The sequence below is a fragment of the Dunckerocampus dactyliophorus genome, chromosome 8, assembly GCF_027744805.1.
Source record: "Dunckerocampus dactyliophorus isolate RoL2022-P2 chromosome 8, RoL_Ddac_1.1, whole genome shotgun sequence".
Lineage (NCBI taxonomy): Eukaryota > Metazoa > Chordata > Actinopteri > Syngnathiformes > Syngnathidae > Dunckerocampus > Dunckerocampus dactyliophorus.
Window position 1 is genome coordinate 22175536 of NC_072826.1, and position 16589 is coordinate 22192124.

The following is a 16589-nucleotide window of genomic DNA, read 5'->3' on the forward strand; positions in this document are numbered from 1 at the left end:
ACTGTAGAACGTCTGGCATCCGTTCCGTTGGGGGGGGGATACCGTCAGGAAATATCACCTCCTGTTCTGCGCTCTTATTTTGGACTGCTGCACTTCCTGCTGGGGGGGAAGTTGCATTTGCTTTACCCCAGTGGAATTGTGAACAACTGGTTGCAATTGCAATTAGTGGAGTTTAAAAGCCTAGCGTCGTCGCAAAGGACGGGGCTAGTTCATTAACTCGTTTCTCCTCGCCTGTGCTGTCACCTGAATGGTTTACTTACCTGTTGCTTCTGCCAATTGTTTGTTTTCACAGAGCCTTTTTCTCTGCCACCTTTTGTTGCCTTATTCAACACTACTGTGAGTACCTGTTTTTGTTATTAAAATATTTTTATTTGCATGCTTCTGCCACTGTTTCTGCATACCGGGGGGTCAAGCATTCGACAGCTCCACAGAACCTGACAATTACTAATCCAGTTACTGTAGTTTTATTAGTACATTTACATTTTAATTTTAACTAGACAGATTAAACAGCTGACACTTTAGTGGCAGTTTATGGGACAAGAAACCATATGTGCTACCTTAAGTGACATCACATGCCATCTTTAAATCATATTACTGTATTCCTCTTTATTCACGGATCCTCAGTGTGTTTACTCCTCCAGGTCAAGGTTAAAGGTCAGAAAGTCTTTGTAGTAGTAGTAGTAGTAGTAGTAAGTAGTAGTCGTGTGAATGTATTCCGCTTCAAGCAGTCAGTCCCAGTGAGAGTTTACATGATGTCTCATAGCATTAAACTTTCATGAGAACTAAGCTGAGACAAGTCGCTTAAAGAGCCACTCAGATCTCATCATTTATTGACTTTGACACACACACACACACACTTAAGTGTCCCGTATATCGTGTGTCTCTAAAGCCTGTTTATGAGCACCAGATGTGAGAAAAAGCCATCATCTCCCTCACTTGGTTGCTCCACTTTTGAATTTGGGGAGTGTTGATTTTGAAGCTCTGAGTTCTGAAGCCTAGACATGACACTGTCTCTGACCGCCCCCGGCAAGATGAGCCCGCCCCGTGTATACATCCACCATGCCTGGAGCTCTGCCAACTATCTGTCAACGGTAAATGTGGAAGCTTGTTTTTCTTCAGCGAATAGCATGATGTAATATTAGCACTGTACCTCACATATGTTAATGTTGCTAGCGTTTGTGTCCTCCTTTCCCATTCTTTAATGTTACGTTGCTGGATGCGATATGCAGTCGTCCCTGGCAATATCGCGGTTCGATGACCGCTCCATCGTTATATTGCGTTTTTTCAGAGATTCATTAATTATGTAGTATTGATATGTATTGATATGTAGTATGCTGGTCACTAGGCGACAGTAATGCCACAAAACATTGAGACATTACCTTACATTACATTACCTTAACACTGCATGAAGTCATCCAGGGCATGTCCGACATGATAAAGTGACAAAAAGCTTTCCCATTCGATGTGGAAATGGTATGTTTTTGGTTTCTTAAGTTTACAAGGACAATTGGTTAGCTTGCTAGCTTGTTAGCTCGCAAGCTAGCGGCCGTCTCGAGTCCCTGCAGCAATAATAGGTGCAAAGGTGACTATAGGCATGTGATTTCATGTCTACAGGGCTCTAATAAGGTTAAAAACCGTATTTAGAAAGTCATGAACAGGTTTTCTATGCTCTAACTACAAAAAATATTCAATTTATTAACACTGAATATACTATACTGCAGATGTTAATTTATCGCGGTAGGGTCTGGAATCAAATAACAGCTATAAACGGGAGACTACTGTATGGCATCTATTATGTTTGACAAGTGCAGCGTTACAGTGTACTGTGGATCGTCATTTAGCGCACGTCCCAGTTAGTCTGTTTAGGTAATGACAAAAAGTTAGACCAATTTTGCCTCAGCTTGCGTACATTTTAGCGTACAATACGGAGCGCGTCCTATCGTGTTCACTGCATGAGCCCAACTCTGTTCTTAATGTATTTTTATCATATCACATAAATACACAATTGTGGTACCTCTGAATACTATAATATATACAATAATACCTCGCGCTTGAAATTTTGCGGCTTCACTCTATCACAGTTTTTCAGAAATATATTCATTAATAAATCATGTTGTTTCATTGTTGAATACGGCCTATTACTTATACAAAAATCTGCATATTTCAAGCATAGAAATGGCTAAATGAATAAAATATGAATAAAAGGCATTCAGAAGGCGCATTCAAAGACGTTGTGATGATATGTACTATTCTACACTGGTAGTCAGTGATGTTACTGTAAATGTTGGGTGAAACAAGCACCAGACTTCATCGCCAGAACTACAGGTTTTATTGCAGGTTTGAATGATCTCACAACAGGACCCCCAACATCACATCCTGTCCGCCCCCCATTCAGCTCCCTTAGCACCAGAGCACATTTAAAGCAACACACACGAGCACAAGTTATATTTATGTCTTATATGTCGCATTTTCTCTTATTATGTCTACTATATTGGGTGACTATGGAGTGTAAAGGTGACTAAAGGGGTGTCATTTCACATCGAGAGGGCTCTAATAATGTTTAAAACATATTTAGAAGGTTGTAAACAGGTTTTCTAAACTGCAGACAAGCTTGTGTGTTTGGTGTTTGGAGACTTTATCAGTAATGAAAGACTACAACATGAGGTACCACTACAACAATTATGGCAGGATACTACTTCTAAAGATAAATAGTTTTTAGTCAGGTGCAACAGTAACTGAACAGTTTGATTAATTATTATTATTTTTTTTAGGAATTTAAAGTTCCTTAGTGAAGTGTTGAATTAATAGTTCCAGCTTGTTGTCCCGTTTCCCATCTCTGCTGAGCAATGCTGGAATGCGGCTTTCATCTTATCCACTTTGTCCCGTTACAGGAAGGCCGAGTGTTCTCAAACAGAACATTTTCAAAAAGACAGAAGAGAGTTTTCCAGCTCTGGCTTCTCCTTGGCACGATCGCTAGCCATGACTCCCACTCCCCACTCGTAAAAGGCTGGACTGCACAGTATCTGTTCACCAAGTAGCACATGCTGCGAGGAACACTTCCTGTCCCTCATGCATACTGTGTGGGACATCGTTGCAAAAAATCAGATTCCGAATGTAGCGTTACAGCACTACAAATTAATTGGAGTAACTTTTGCCAAATTTTAAATCATTATCACTTTATATTAGAATATTTTATAATATTTAAATGGGGCTTTGTCATTAGTATTACTAACTTTTTTTGCTTATTGACTGAAAGACATGACACTGTTCCTTTATGTGACAACTTAAATGACTAAATATGGTTCGCAAGTAATTCATACACCCATAAAAATGTCTATTTTTAACCCCATGGCTTTAACCCCACTCCAAACCCTCCTGCCTTCTTGGTGTTGACGCTCTCCTCCCATTTCAGATCAACATTTGTCACAAAAGTGACTGCTGTAATTTTTTGATTCAGCTCTCTTTCTCTCTTTAATTACCATTGTTCACTCGTGACACAATCCAGGTTGAAGCCCTAAATATGCCTCACACGTGTATTAAACACATTTAAAGTATAAAACTTACCACTAATGAATGATAATGTAAGACGATCCATGAACACATGATATCGGAGTCATGGTGTAGAAGTTACGGAATATATAAGTTTCATTTTCGCGTCTCACGGCAACCATGGTGTTTTCAACGACCGCTGAGCAAAGTCCGCAATCTCAATGTTTGACAAAAAAAACATGAGATGTGTTTTCTGAGTAAAACACTTACTATTTGCAGACAAAAAATATGTTTGGACCAAAAAAATCTGCCAATTTTGGTGGCCATAAACACTGAATCGCGAATGTACGGGGATCCGCTGTATTCAGGGGAAAAAAACAGCCTCACGAGCGTTCAGTACGTGCCCTCCACACCTCCCTCGTACAAGAAAACATTGTGTTGATAGCTTGCAGTGTGTGTGAAAAATAGACAGCGTAGCCTTCCTGCCCCCGCCGCGGGCCCTCTCGCGGGTCCCAGTGGAGCGGCTGAGTTTATTGTGCTCAAAAAAAGGCAATTACAATGTTAATGTGTCGCAGCAGGAGAGCAAAGAAGGCGCACGTCAAACACTTGATGGAGAGAGCGCTCCGAGTCAACGTGGGTTAACAGCCAAACGCCGTCTGGGGAGCGTTTGGCATTGCAAACGACAACACGCTGAGGAATAAGCGCACGTATGGATGACGCTCTTTTATTTAGTGCAGTCAAGATACCATAAGATAAATAAGATAACATGGTATAGTAAATAAAAAATGTATAATTAATAATAATAATAATAAGAACAGATATGTTACCATTGGTTAATATAAGCTCATCCTTAATTAAGATAAGATATGGTAAGATAGGGGTGTCCAAACTTTTTCCACCTAGGGCCGCAGATTGAAAAAAAACAAAAACAAAAGATCCAGGGGGGGCACTTAGATATTTTTATGTACAGCATATGAACGCGCATTGTGTTCCGCGTCCTTGTGTTGTATTAGAGTGATCTATCTGTGCTCTGCTGCATGTTGTCTGTTATTGTATTTACTCCTGCTACCAGCAGAGGGTGTTGTATACTCATGTGAGAGTTGAAGACTGTCCAGGCTGTCCAGTTAGTCTCAGTAAATATAGAGCCACAACAGTCCTGATTATCTAAGGGAGAACCCGCCCATTGTGTTCTGCATTCTGATTGGCTGTAGACCATTGCCAATCAATCTCCTTCGGACTCCCTGTTTCCTGTTGTATGACCGCTAGCTGCTAGCGATCATATACTTGCTGGATGAAGACAGACGTTACAGTCGCCCAGAATACTGTAAATGAATCTTTTGTTCATGGCGGACAAGGAGGAGGAATATGTCTTAACAAGGATACAAAAACGCTACAGCCTAACGGCGCCACGGTGAGTCGCTTAATTTCTTGTGTCCAATCTCATAAGTTGATCATTAAAATTCAAACAAAATTTTTACTTTGAGAGTGTTTTAAAACAAGAGAGAAATGTGATAAAATGTTAATCCGTGTCTGAGAAAAGTGTATGATGAGGGGTTTTACAGCCTTAAAACATATAATAATTGTACAAAAATATAGTTGGCTACTTCACGGATTTCACTTATTGCGGGCTATTTTGGCAACCAATCCCCCGCGATAAACGAGGGAGCACTGTTTTTTAATTTTGTAAAAAGGCTAACAAAAAAATGTATATATATTTAAAGACAAAGCTTTGTGTTATTGTTAATTACGATCAACATTCTTCTCTTTACAGTTTGTCTTTGTGCTCTATTTTTCCCAGTTTTGCTACTTTTTTTGTTTCATCTTATTACTACAATATGCCGTGGACCACAAAAAAACAAGCTATGGGCCGCAAATGGACCCCGGGCCACAATTTGGTCACCTCTGTGGTAAGATATGCAAGTGCAAGGAAAGCTAAGCTAACAAAATTTGGAAGTTTGTATGTTTATGCGATAAAATAACAAGGTATTTCACAATAATATATGATAACATCAGCAAACACATACATAAATAAATAGTCTGTAAGATAAGATTTTTTAAAAATTGTACAATAATATTAAATAAGATCAGTTCAACTCAGCCAAGCTAAGGCTAGGCTAAGCTATGCTAAAGTCGAGCTACGACAGCTAAAACAAGGCTAAACTAACAAGAGTAGCATGAGATCTTTGGGACATTTTGTGCCATTCATATTTTTAATTTTCAAGCCATTTGGCCTGTGTCTTTTAATTCTTTTAATATTTTATGAAAACATTTGGAACATATGTTCCTTAAATTAGCCTGAGATAGCAACGCAAAAACTGACATTTGTTGTTCCTCGTGCCCAAAAATGCCCAATTGAAGATGGAGTTTTTCTAACCCCACATTTATCTTAACATAAACAAATGAAATCCTTACTTTAATATGTCAATCATGACTACCGGCCTTCAATGTTTTATTTTCATATTTACCATAATATTTGTATCCTAATATATTATTACTTATATTATTTACATATTTCTCATAATAACTTATTCCGGTTCAAAGCATGCAGCAAAATTTCTCAAACTTTAATTCTTTTCTGCAATGTTGCCGTAACAGCTTCTGAAATGATGTGTGTGTCTCTATTGATGTATGACAATGGTGTGTATGGAAAAAAAAATATGTATCTACTCCATCTAGCTGTCAAGATAAGCTAAGCTAAGATACTGCAGCACGTGGACAAAGCCCTCAGAGAGTCGGTCCCTTGGGAAGCCATAATAAGCCATTAAACCGGCACATTAGGAGTAATGAAAAGGCTCTTAGTGCTTTTCCTGGATTTGTCTCTCTCTCTTTACATGCTAATAAACAATGTCTGTGTTGCTTATTTTGGAATACTAGAAAGAGCTACCCACCGCAATCATTAACAAACTGCTCCATTCATGCATTCTGTTAGTGTATATAGAAAGTCAACACATACAAATACACACATTTAGAAGCTCGAGCTGCAAATCCATGTTGTTGAAAGAGTGCACGCTGACGTTACACACCACACAGCACAGCGCAACACAACACAGTGTGTTATACACTACCTGCTGCCATTGTCATGCAAATGTGAATAATGGACTGGATAGTGAGCCCATGTGATTAGCTTGATGTGGTCCCATTTCCCTCCTCCTGCACACTCCCCAGAGAGACACGAGTGCCTTTTCTGTCCTCCATCCATCCATAACAACTTTCTGCCGTTTATGCACTGATTTATAGACAAAATGCTGGATATCTTCACCTCAAAGCGGGTATTTCATAGAAAATGCTTGATTAGGGTGCTACAAAACTCCCCTCTTTCATCTCCTCATAATCTCTCGCTCTCTCTCTCACACACACACACACACACACACACACACACAGTGTAAGGGAAACTCATGGTTGCATATTTGCTATACAGTAATCCCTCATTTATCACGGTTAACTGGTTCCAGACCCATCTGTGATAAGTGAATTTCCGCCAAGTAGGATTCCTGATTTATAAATGCAATATTTTCGTATTTACAGTATAAAAAACTTGTTCACAACCTCCTAAATACAGTTTTTAACATTAGAGCCCTCTAGACATGAAAGAACACTCCTATAGTCAACTTTGCACTCGTATATAGTAGACAAAAGAAATTAGGGCATTTATCACATAAATCAGACTTGTGTGTTACTGTAAATGTGTTTCGATGCAAGGGGAGCCCAGTGGGGGGCCAAACAGGAAGTGACGTCGGGGGTTGAGAGTTGAGTTTTAGCTTGGCGTGGGTTACGACCGCAATAGTAGCCCATATTAGGGATTATTGTGCCTTCAAAGCTGCAATAAAAGCCTGTTGTCCCAGCAATCAAGTCTGGTGCTTGTGTGTCTCACCCAGCATAACAGTAACATTACGGACACCTAGTGACCAGTGTAGAACACTACATACAGTATCATCAAAATATCTTTCAATGTGTCATTGTGCCATTTTTTATGCTTGAAAATGCTTCATTTAGGCAAAGAAAAATGGTAATATTTGCTTAAATATGCAGATTTTTTTGACTAATAGTAGCCCGTATAATAGCCCGTACCAGGAAACAGCATGATTTATTGATGAATGTATTTTTGAAAAATCGTGATCTCGTGAAGCTACAAAAGTGCGATGTGGCGAGGGATTACTGTAGACAAAAGGTTCCCACAATAAAGATGTCAAAACTACCAGACACACGCGTACAAGTATCATACTTTGTAAGGAAAGCTCCAAACACACACACACACACACACACACACAGGCAGACACACTCCCTCTAATGTGGGGTGTAAGGACAGCCCATCATTGCATTTTTGTTATGTCAAAATTGTGCCAAAGATGGAAAGACAAGAGTACCAACGTACACTCACACACACAGAATATTGTAAAGAAACCTCGTGGTGTGATCTATGTGTGATATAGACCAGATCAGATATCTCAACAAAGACAAGATGGCTAATAGAATGAATATGTAACTAGGGCGACACGAAGACAGAAAGACAAACACACACACACACACACACACACACACACAAGCAGACCATTTTGTACAAAATGAACGACGCAAAAGATCCACGAACAACGGTTGCCACAATAAAAAGGTATAAAAACACACACAAACAAATTACGTAGTTGCTATAGGAACACATTATCTCGACAACACAATTTTTGGTACTGACTTTTTAGGATTCGGGGGGAAAAGACGGAGGGGGTTACACTTTAGTGTGTGTGTGTGTGTGTGATGATGAAGATGATGATGAGGGGTGGAATATATGGGGTGTAGCATCCAGCCAGCTCAGCCATGTGTGTAATGTGAAAACGGAGGGCTTTGGGGAGGGGTGAGGTGGGGGTGGGAGTGGGGTTTGGGGGGGGGCTCCTAAAAAAATGCCTCGAGTATGCACGTGAAAAGACCCAATTGAAAGAGGGTGCTTCCGTCTTCTTGCCTAAATTGGCCCTGAAGCGGATAAAGAGCTTTGATTGGTCGGATGTACATCGACTGCGACGTGAATCCCCAAGGGACTTGGCCCCGCCCCCTCCACTCACCCACACACCCTCATCATCATCATCGTCGTCGTCACGATCGTGACTGTGTGTGAAAAAAATCACTTTCTGCTCACACTGATAAGACAGCAGCTAACGTGCAGAGTGAAATGCATTTAACGCAATAAAGAATTCAAAAACAATCACTCCATTGATGATGATGACATGATGGCGGTCAGCGTGTGCCGTGAACCTCCATCCTGCAGCCTGCACGCGGCTGATAAGAGCCTCGGTCTTTAATTCCTTCATGCAGCCTTTGACCTTCCCTGCACGGCTATCAAAAAAAAAAAGTGCGGTCGTGTGCGTATGTGCAAAAAGATTAGAGAAAGATAGATTGATTTAACTGCTGCATTGAAAGGGCTTTGCATTGGGGTAAACATGTTTGAAGGTGGTGCAAAAAGGAAAAAAAAGTAAATATTTCATATTTCAGTGCTTGAACATTAACGTGTATTTTTAAACTGTTGGTAATAATAGTGTATATTTATGCACTGAGTTTAAAAAAGCAATTACAATCAAATGTCGATTCTGTGCCAACCATGCACAAAAAATGGCCGTTCTCCTTTATATAGGCAAATTCATTGCGGTAATTATATATCTATATTTCTGCAAGTACAAGGTCAAAAAAGCAAAACCAAACGGATTTATACGTACATTAAAAAGAGAGCCTTTAGTAGAGCCAGCAAGGCCGCTCTGCTGCAGCCTGTAAGAGGCATACACAGAATTTGTAACAGTTATATTCAATCATTGTATAAATCATAGGCAATTGAATCTGTAAAATAAGCCATGCAATGAAAAGCAAAAAAATAAAAACAAAACAATTCTGTAAAAAAAAAAATACAAACAGTCTCGCGTTTGTTCAATTGAAAAACAACCTTTTTCATTAACAAAATATCCTTGAAAGAGCAGTCTTTTTTTCAACGGGACACTCTCCCTGCATGCATAAATGAATGAATGAAAGACATTTCATCCTTAAAAAAAACACGCCGCCGTATTGAAACCAAAGCAAAATAAATAAATAAAAAGACCCAAAGTTACCAAAAAAATATGCATCCAAAATGTATTTTTAACGCAGCTGCGTGTGCAGTGGCAATACATCCCGGATAGAACAGTTACTAGAGAGCTACTCCATACACGTCCTGTAAAAAAATAGAAGAAAATATGCATTCTTTCTTTAAAATTGTAAACAATAAAAAGATCCAAAGAGCTTGGCTTTGTGACAAACCTCGCAGCCTCCTTTTATATGAAGTTAGGCAAGGTTTGAGGCCGCCGGAATGCCATTGGATGTCGGGCTGAAGTATTATAGATTATGAGTCTGGGAGGGGGTGGCGGGGGTACGCAAGCACCTCCCCTAGAAATGCAGCAAATCTCTCCCGTGTTCTCGTGCTGGGGTTCTACTAAAAGGAGCGAGCGAGGGTGGGTCGGAGCTAGGGTGGGTTTACTTTGCAGGCTGGAGTAGGACACGTGGCTTGTGCCATACACCCACTCAACCCCCACCCCCTTCCCCCTCGGGCTCCACGGTACCGCATTGGCATCAGTGAAGGCACCTGAGCACCACCTTCCATCTTGCATGAAAAGGATATCATAAGGCCCACACGACGGTGCTTCTTTATCCAGGTGCGTAAAAACGCTTTTACGCACAGAATCTGGAGCCAAAAGAAGTGAAGTGGGCTTTTTTTCTCTCTCGTAGAGCATCAGAGCTCAAGGAGGAGGAGGAGAAAGGGAGCAAGATGCAGAAGCGGAGCAGCGACGTCTGAAGGTGAAATGAACCTGAGGAGACGCACACTGAGAAAAAAGTGGAGATAGCAACTAAAAAGCCGTCAGTGTCTTCATTGTAATATTTTGCTTTTTTCTCATCTCTTACTTCAAGCGTGGATGCAAAGCTCACACCCAAAGTAGCCTCTCTTTTTTGGTCACCGGCGGGAGGGGAGAAGCAGAAATTAAGTTGCAACACCGCGCGCAAACATGGCGACCTTAATTAGGAGCAAGCTGTCGAATAAACTGTCGAACGCGGCGACGACCGTCACCAACAAATCGCAGGCGAAAGTCAGCGGCATGTTCGCCAGGATGGGCTTCCAGGCCGCGACCGACGAGGAGGCGCTGGGCTTCGCCGCCTGCGACGACCTGGACTACGACCACCGGCAGGGCATGCAGATGGACATCCTGGCGACCGACGACAAGCCCGGGGAGGGCGTCGGGGATGGTGACGGGCTGGAGGGGGACAGCCACTACCAGAGGGATGGCACCGGGCCGTCGCGGTCAGCATCAAAGGACGGAGGTTCGACCAACGAACTGGCGGAGGTCAGACCCAAGATCACAGCTTGGGAGGCGGGATGGAACGTCACCAACGCCATCCAGGTATGCGCCTCGAATTGGGACGCACACACCTCGCATTGATAAATACACACACTCATTGATTCTACCTATTTAGTATGCATTTTTATTTAAATCATATTACTAATAAGGATAGGAAACAAATATGTTATAGTGAAGTAAATAATGATTACAAGGGGATACCCCATGTACCCTCCCACACAAATACACGCATCTTTTGTCTGATTCATTGAAGACATTTTGGCACTATAAAAATCAATGTAATGATTTTTGCAGTCATAATACATACAACATTTAAGCGTCAAATGTGACTAAATGAAAACACTGGCAATTGCGTATGAAGCTCACAAAAAAGCATTCCGTGCGCAATTACGCACAACCATTGCGCACCCGAGCGAGATGGAAAAAGTGGGCGTGAACATTCAAATCACTCGAGCGACCACAAGGAAGTTCCAACAGTCACAATGCGGCTCAGCTCTGCGACAAAAATCTTGGTCGCAGAGCCCCTTTATTAAGGCTGCGACGATCGCCGTGACGTCACAGCCTGCTAGTGACGTTGGAAGAGGGAGCGCGGGCGGACGCGCTCAAAGCGAAGTGGAAAACCCACACACGACGTAGAAAACGGGGGAGGGGAGGGGAAAGCGGAGCACCGACAACGTCACGTTCCTAAGACAGGACGAGTCATGACAGCCACAAATGAATGAATGAGCGAAGAGCATCTCTTTATGAGACCTTTTATATGCATCAGTGTGGAATCTGGATTGAACCCAAATTTAATCTTGGTTTGATATCACATTTTTGGCAGGTTTTGATCCAATCGACTAAGATTTGACAGATATGACTGTTTAAATGTGCAATTAAATGAACCCCCCCCCCCCCCCCCCCCCAAAAAAAAACAACCAAAAAAACCCCACCGCAAACTTCCATGACAACTTTGCAATTTGGATCAGATCCAGATATGAAACACAGTTTGACAAGATAGCTTCTGACCCTGCATAGAAATAGTAAATTGTGTCAGAGATATAAGCAATATAACACGTTTAAAGTACATGATTTTTTCCATCTTAAATAGATTTCAAATGCTCAATCTGGATCAGATATGGATCAAACCAGGTTTGATGTCACACCTTGCACTGCAAGTGAATTTTATCTTCAGTGTGACAGGAATTTAACGTTAAAATCACGAGATTGTTCAAGTCGTCACATGCTCATTCTGGATTGGATCTAGATCAAACCTGGGTTTACATGACAGCTTTTGATCCTGCTTGGTGATTTTTGTTCAAATCAGAGCAGCAGAGATTATGCGCAGCAAAACATACCAAATGAAATTTCCACGATAACTTTAAATGTGTATCAGATCTGGTTTAACATCACACCCATTTAAACATGCAGTTGAATGGAGTTTCCCCAAGTAGAAAAAAACAACACATACCTCCATGTCACCTTTACAATCTGGATCAGATCCGGATGAAACTCGGTTTGACCAGACAGCTTCGGACCCTGCATAGAAATAGTACTTTGTGTCGCAATCATAGACACACAGAATATGAAAGTGATTTAAAATGTATTTAAAATGCTCAATCTGGATCAGACATGGATCAAACCAGGTTTGATGTCACAACTTGCAATCCAGGTGAATTTGGGCTACAGGAATTTAAATGTCTGAACATGTTAAAATCTTGAGACTTTGCCAAATTGCCGCATGCTCATTCTGGATTGGATCTAGATCCAAACTGGTTTTACATGATAGCTTTTGACCCTGCTTGGTGATTTTTGTTCAAATCAGCAGGTTTGATGAGTAGCAAAACATATCAAATGTGATTTTCCTAACTTTAAATATGGATGAGATCTGGATTGAATCTGGTTTGAATCACACCTTCTGACACTGCATATTCACAGTGAACTTCAAACTGGCCCTTAACATTAAACATAAACAACAAAACATTTTCTTTAATTTGCCGGCCAAAACTCTTGATTGGGATCAAATCCGGCTTGACTGTGCATAAAGCAAATGTTAAATTGTGATATTTGACATGTTTACCCCTTATTTGAAAAAGATAAGACTGTTTTGCTTTTGATGTGTGGCCTTTCACCTAAGATCACAAAAGAATGTACTGTAATTAACCAAAAAGGGGCAAATAAAAATGACTAAGATGTTTGTGGAGGTACTAAAGTATGATTGCCGTTGACGACAGTATTCATGTGGTTCTTTTTTTTAGGGGATGTTCGTGCTCGGGCTGCCCTACGCCATCCTCCATGGGGGCTACCTCGGACTCTTTCTCATCATTTTCGCCGCCGTGGTGTGCTGCTACACGGGCAAAATCCTCATCGCCTGTCTGTACGAGGAGGACGAGGACGGACGCCTGGTCCGCGTCCGGGACTCCTACGTGGACATTGCCAACGCCTGTTGCGCACCCCGGTTCCCCACGCTGGGGGGCCACGTCGTGAATGTAGCCCAGATCATCGAGTTGGTGATGACGTGCATCCTGTACGTGGTGGTGAGCGGCAACCTGATGTACAACAGCTTCCCCAACATGCCCATCTCGCAAAAGTCCTGGGCCATCATCGCCACCGCGGCCCTGCTGCCCTGCGCCTTCCTCAAGAACCTCAAGGCCGTGTCCAAGTTCAGCCTGCTGTGCACCCTGGCCCACTTCGTCATCAACATCCTGGTGATCGCCTACTGCCTGTCCAGGGCGCGGGTGTGGGCCTGGGACAAGGTCAAGTTCTACATCGACGTCAAGAAATTCCCCATCTCCATCGGCATCATCGTCTTCAGCTACACGTCGCAGATCTTCCTGCCGTCGCTGGAGGGCAACATGCAGAAGCCCAGCGAGTTCCACTGCATGATGAACTGGACGCACATCGCCGCCTGCATCCTCAAGGGCCTCTTCGCCCTGGTGGCCTACCTGACGTGGGCCGACGCCACCAAGGAAGTCATCACGGACAACCTGCCGCCGGGCATCCGCGCCGTGGTCAACATCTTCCTGGTGGCCAAAGCCTTGCTCTCCTACCCGCTGCCCTTCTTCGCCGCCGTCGAGGTCCTGGAGAAGAGCTTCTTCCAGGAAGGGGGCCGCGCCTTCTTCCCGGACTGCTACGGCGGCGATGGACGGTTGAAGTCGTGGGGGCTGACGCTGCGCTGCAGTCTGGTGGTTTTCACGCTGCTCATGGCCATCTATGTGCCGCACTTCGCTCTGCTCATGGGTCTGACAGGCAGCTTGACAGGGGCGGGTCTGTGTTTCTTGCTGCCCAGCCTCTTTCACCTAAAGCTGCTGTGGAGGAAGCTGCAGTGGCACCAGGTCTTCTTTGACGTGTCCATCTTCGTCATAGGCGGTATATGCAGCATATCCGGCTTCATCCACTCCACGGAGGGGCTCATAGAGGCTTTCAGATACAACATAGAGGAATAGAAGCGATCCGCGCGCGCGCACACACACCCACCCAAAGCCAAACATCTGCTGGCCCTCTTCTGGCTTCTTTAGTTCATGCGTAAAAATGCGCGCATGCTCGCAACCATACACGTGCAGCTTTAGGGAAACCACGCACACCTGCGAGGTCAAGATGAGGTACAACTATTATGGTAGGGATTTAAAGTGTGTGTGTGCGTGAGTGAGAGAGAAAAGGAGAGCGCGAGAGAGAGCGAGGCCTTGCATTAACATGTCAAAATATTCAAACACAGGATTATAATACTCACAAAGGTGATTGGACGTTAAGTGCAAAAAATATATGTCACTTTACCTTAATCTGTTTGAATTTCATTATTTAAAATAATTTATTGAGGGAAACATGCAATAAATTCACAAACGGTCAGCGACAATGTAAAAAAAAAAAACAGCAGTAGAAATACTCGTGGGTGCATTTTAATTATGAATAATAAATTAAAATAAATGAAAGATATTTCCGTAGGAAATTGGACCTAAGCATCTTTTCAAACTATGCATTGAATGTATGATATTTCTCGCACACACAAACAAAACAAAACACTTGGTAGTGAATATTTAAAAACTATATATATCGATTATTCTTAGTGGTAGATTGGATTCATTTTTTAGCATTTCTTAATCTTCGATTGGCAGATAAAATTAAACTCCGACTGCAACATTTCGTCATCACATTCCAAACACATGGCCTGTTCTCAACATGAATTTGATATACAACTTCTGTCTTGAAATTCGGTGTATGGGGGGAAAAAAATAAGAGAGGGGGGGATGTGCATACAGACATTTTTCATTCTGTGCAATCAAAATGGGTCCTGTGGAAATGTTATTTTAAAAAAAAAACAATACGTGTAGTGTGTTTATTGTGGTTTCAAAACAGATGGAATGTATATCTCAAAGTCGTTATCATATATCGTGGAAAATTAATAAAGAATAAAGATTAAGTGAAATTATATTGTCAAAATAAAATGTGTGTGGTCTTATGTAACACTAAAACGGTCAGAACATGTATTTTTTCTCTCCACCTCCTCGGTAATAAAGGACGGAAAATGATGTAGATGCACTCATGTATTTATTTTTAGGTGGATTGTTATATTGTGGTGCACGTTTAAATGGTGGAAAAGTCAAATACAAAAATAACAGGTGCAGTGCATGCGGAAATTCAATGCGTGCGCTCAAATTAAGAAGCAGATTTTGTCCTCCAAGCATGCACAAGCTTCCTTCTGCTGTTACCTGTTCATCCGCACTGTTGTTTCCGAAGCAACATCTGGAAAGACTGCACGCTTCTTTCTGCAGGGCGCACAAACATACATTTAACTTCAAATGGCTGCAAAAAATGAACATCAAAAAGCTGGTGAAAGTTTTCTTTTCTTCTCTTTCTGTTCAAGTCAATACTTTCACTGTAGGATAAATGACCTGCAATGCACATAAAGAAAATAGGCTAAAAATATTTACAGACATGGAAAAAAATTACAGAGGTACACAAAAACACGTACACGCTCATAGATTTAAATGTTATTGTAAAAAAACTCAGGTGTGCATGATGTCACACCTGTGCGCTTATGGAGTGAGAGAGGGGACGACGAATCACATGTTAGCAAAAAAAAGGGGCAGAGCCAATCGATGAGCTTGTAGGCGGTCTCAAGGGAAACATACTTTAGTTTGAGCGGCCGTTTTCTGCTTGGTTTGAGGACTTGACTCGTCTCCCTTTAATATAGCATATAATTGTTTTTAGACGCTAAAAAATGCAGGGAAACAAAGCTGCCTTTTGAAACAGTACAGGAGACAAATCTCCCCTGAACCCCCTCAAAATTACTTCCGTGTTTGCGGACCAAAACTCCCAAAGGATATATCAAGTACAGGCCTACATTTTACACCGGCTTGTTCACCGTTTTTGTCGTTCTACCGCCACCTAGTGGACAAGGCATAGAAGGGACTTGATGCGGTGAGCACAAATTTGACTCCGACGTGACGTCAGGTCACATTCCGTATTGCATTTTAATTCTATATATTTTCACATAGAAAACAACGCTGTTATTTCTGCTGAAAGTTTACCGGTCCGTGGGCGGGGCTGGCGCCCCCTTGCTGTCCAAACACTAAACTACGCTGGAGGACACAAAAACACCATAAAATAAATGCAACGGGTAAATGCTGCCAATAAAAAAAAAAAAAATGCAAATGCCAAAAAAAACGCACAAATTTCAAAAGCAACTGCATGAGAGAAATGCTGCAAGGTGACGGAAGAAAACAGACCTGAGGCATGTTGGTCTTTAAAGACATGAGCGAG

The 16589-nt window shown here is 42.0% G+C and overlaps 1 protein-coding gene across 2 annotated transcripts; it reads left to right on the top strand.

Moving 5' to 3' along the window:
• Positions 1-9944: 9944 nt before the first annotated feature.
• On the top strand, positions 9945-15372 carry slc32a1 (solute carrier family 32 member 1). 2 transcript variants are annotated; one of them, XM_054785442.1, is made up of 4 exons: positions 9945-10151; positions 10225-10293; positions 10405-10892; positions 13088-15372. In XM_054785442.1, exons 3-4 carry the CDS (start codon positions 10500-10502, stop codon positions 14273-14275), a joined length of 1581 nt encoding a protein of 526 aa, XP_054641417.1. In that variant the 5' UTR covers positions 9945-10151; positions 10225-10293; positions 10405-10499; the 3' UTR covers positions 14276-15372. The 2 variants fall into 2 exon arrangements, with proteins under 2 accessions (XP_054641417.1, XP_054641416.1); XM_054785441.1 differs by having other exon boundaries at positions 9945-10892.
• Positions 15373-16589: the final 1217 nt, after the last annotated feature.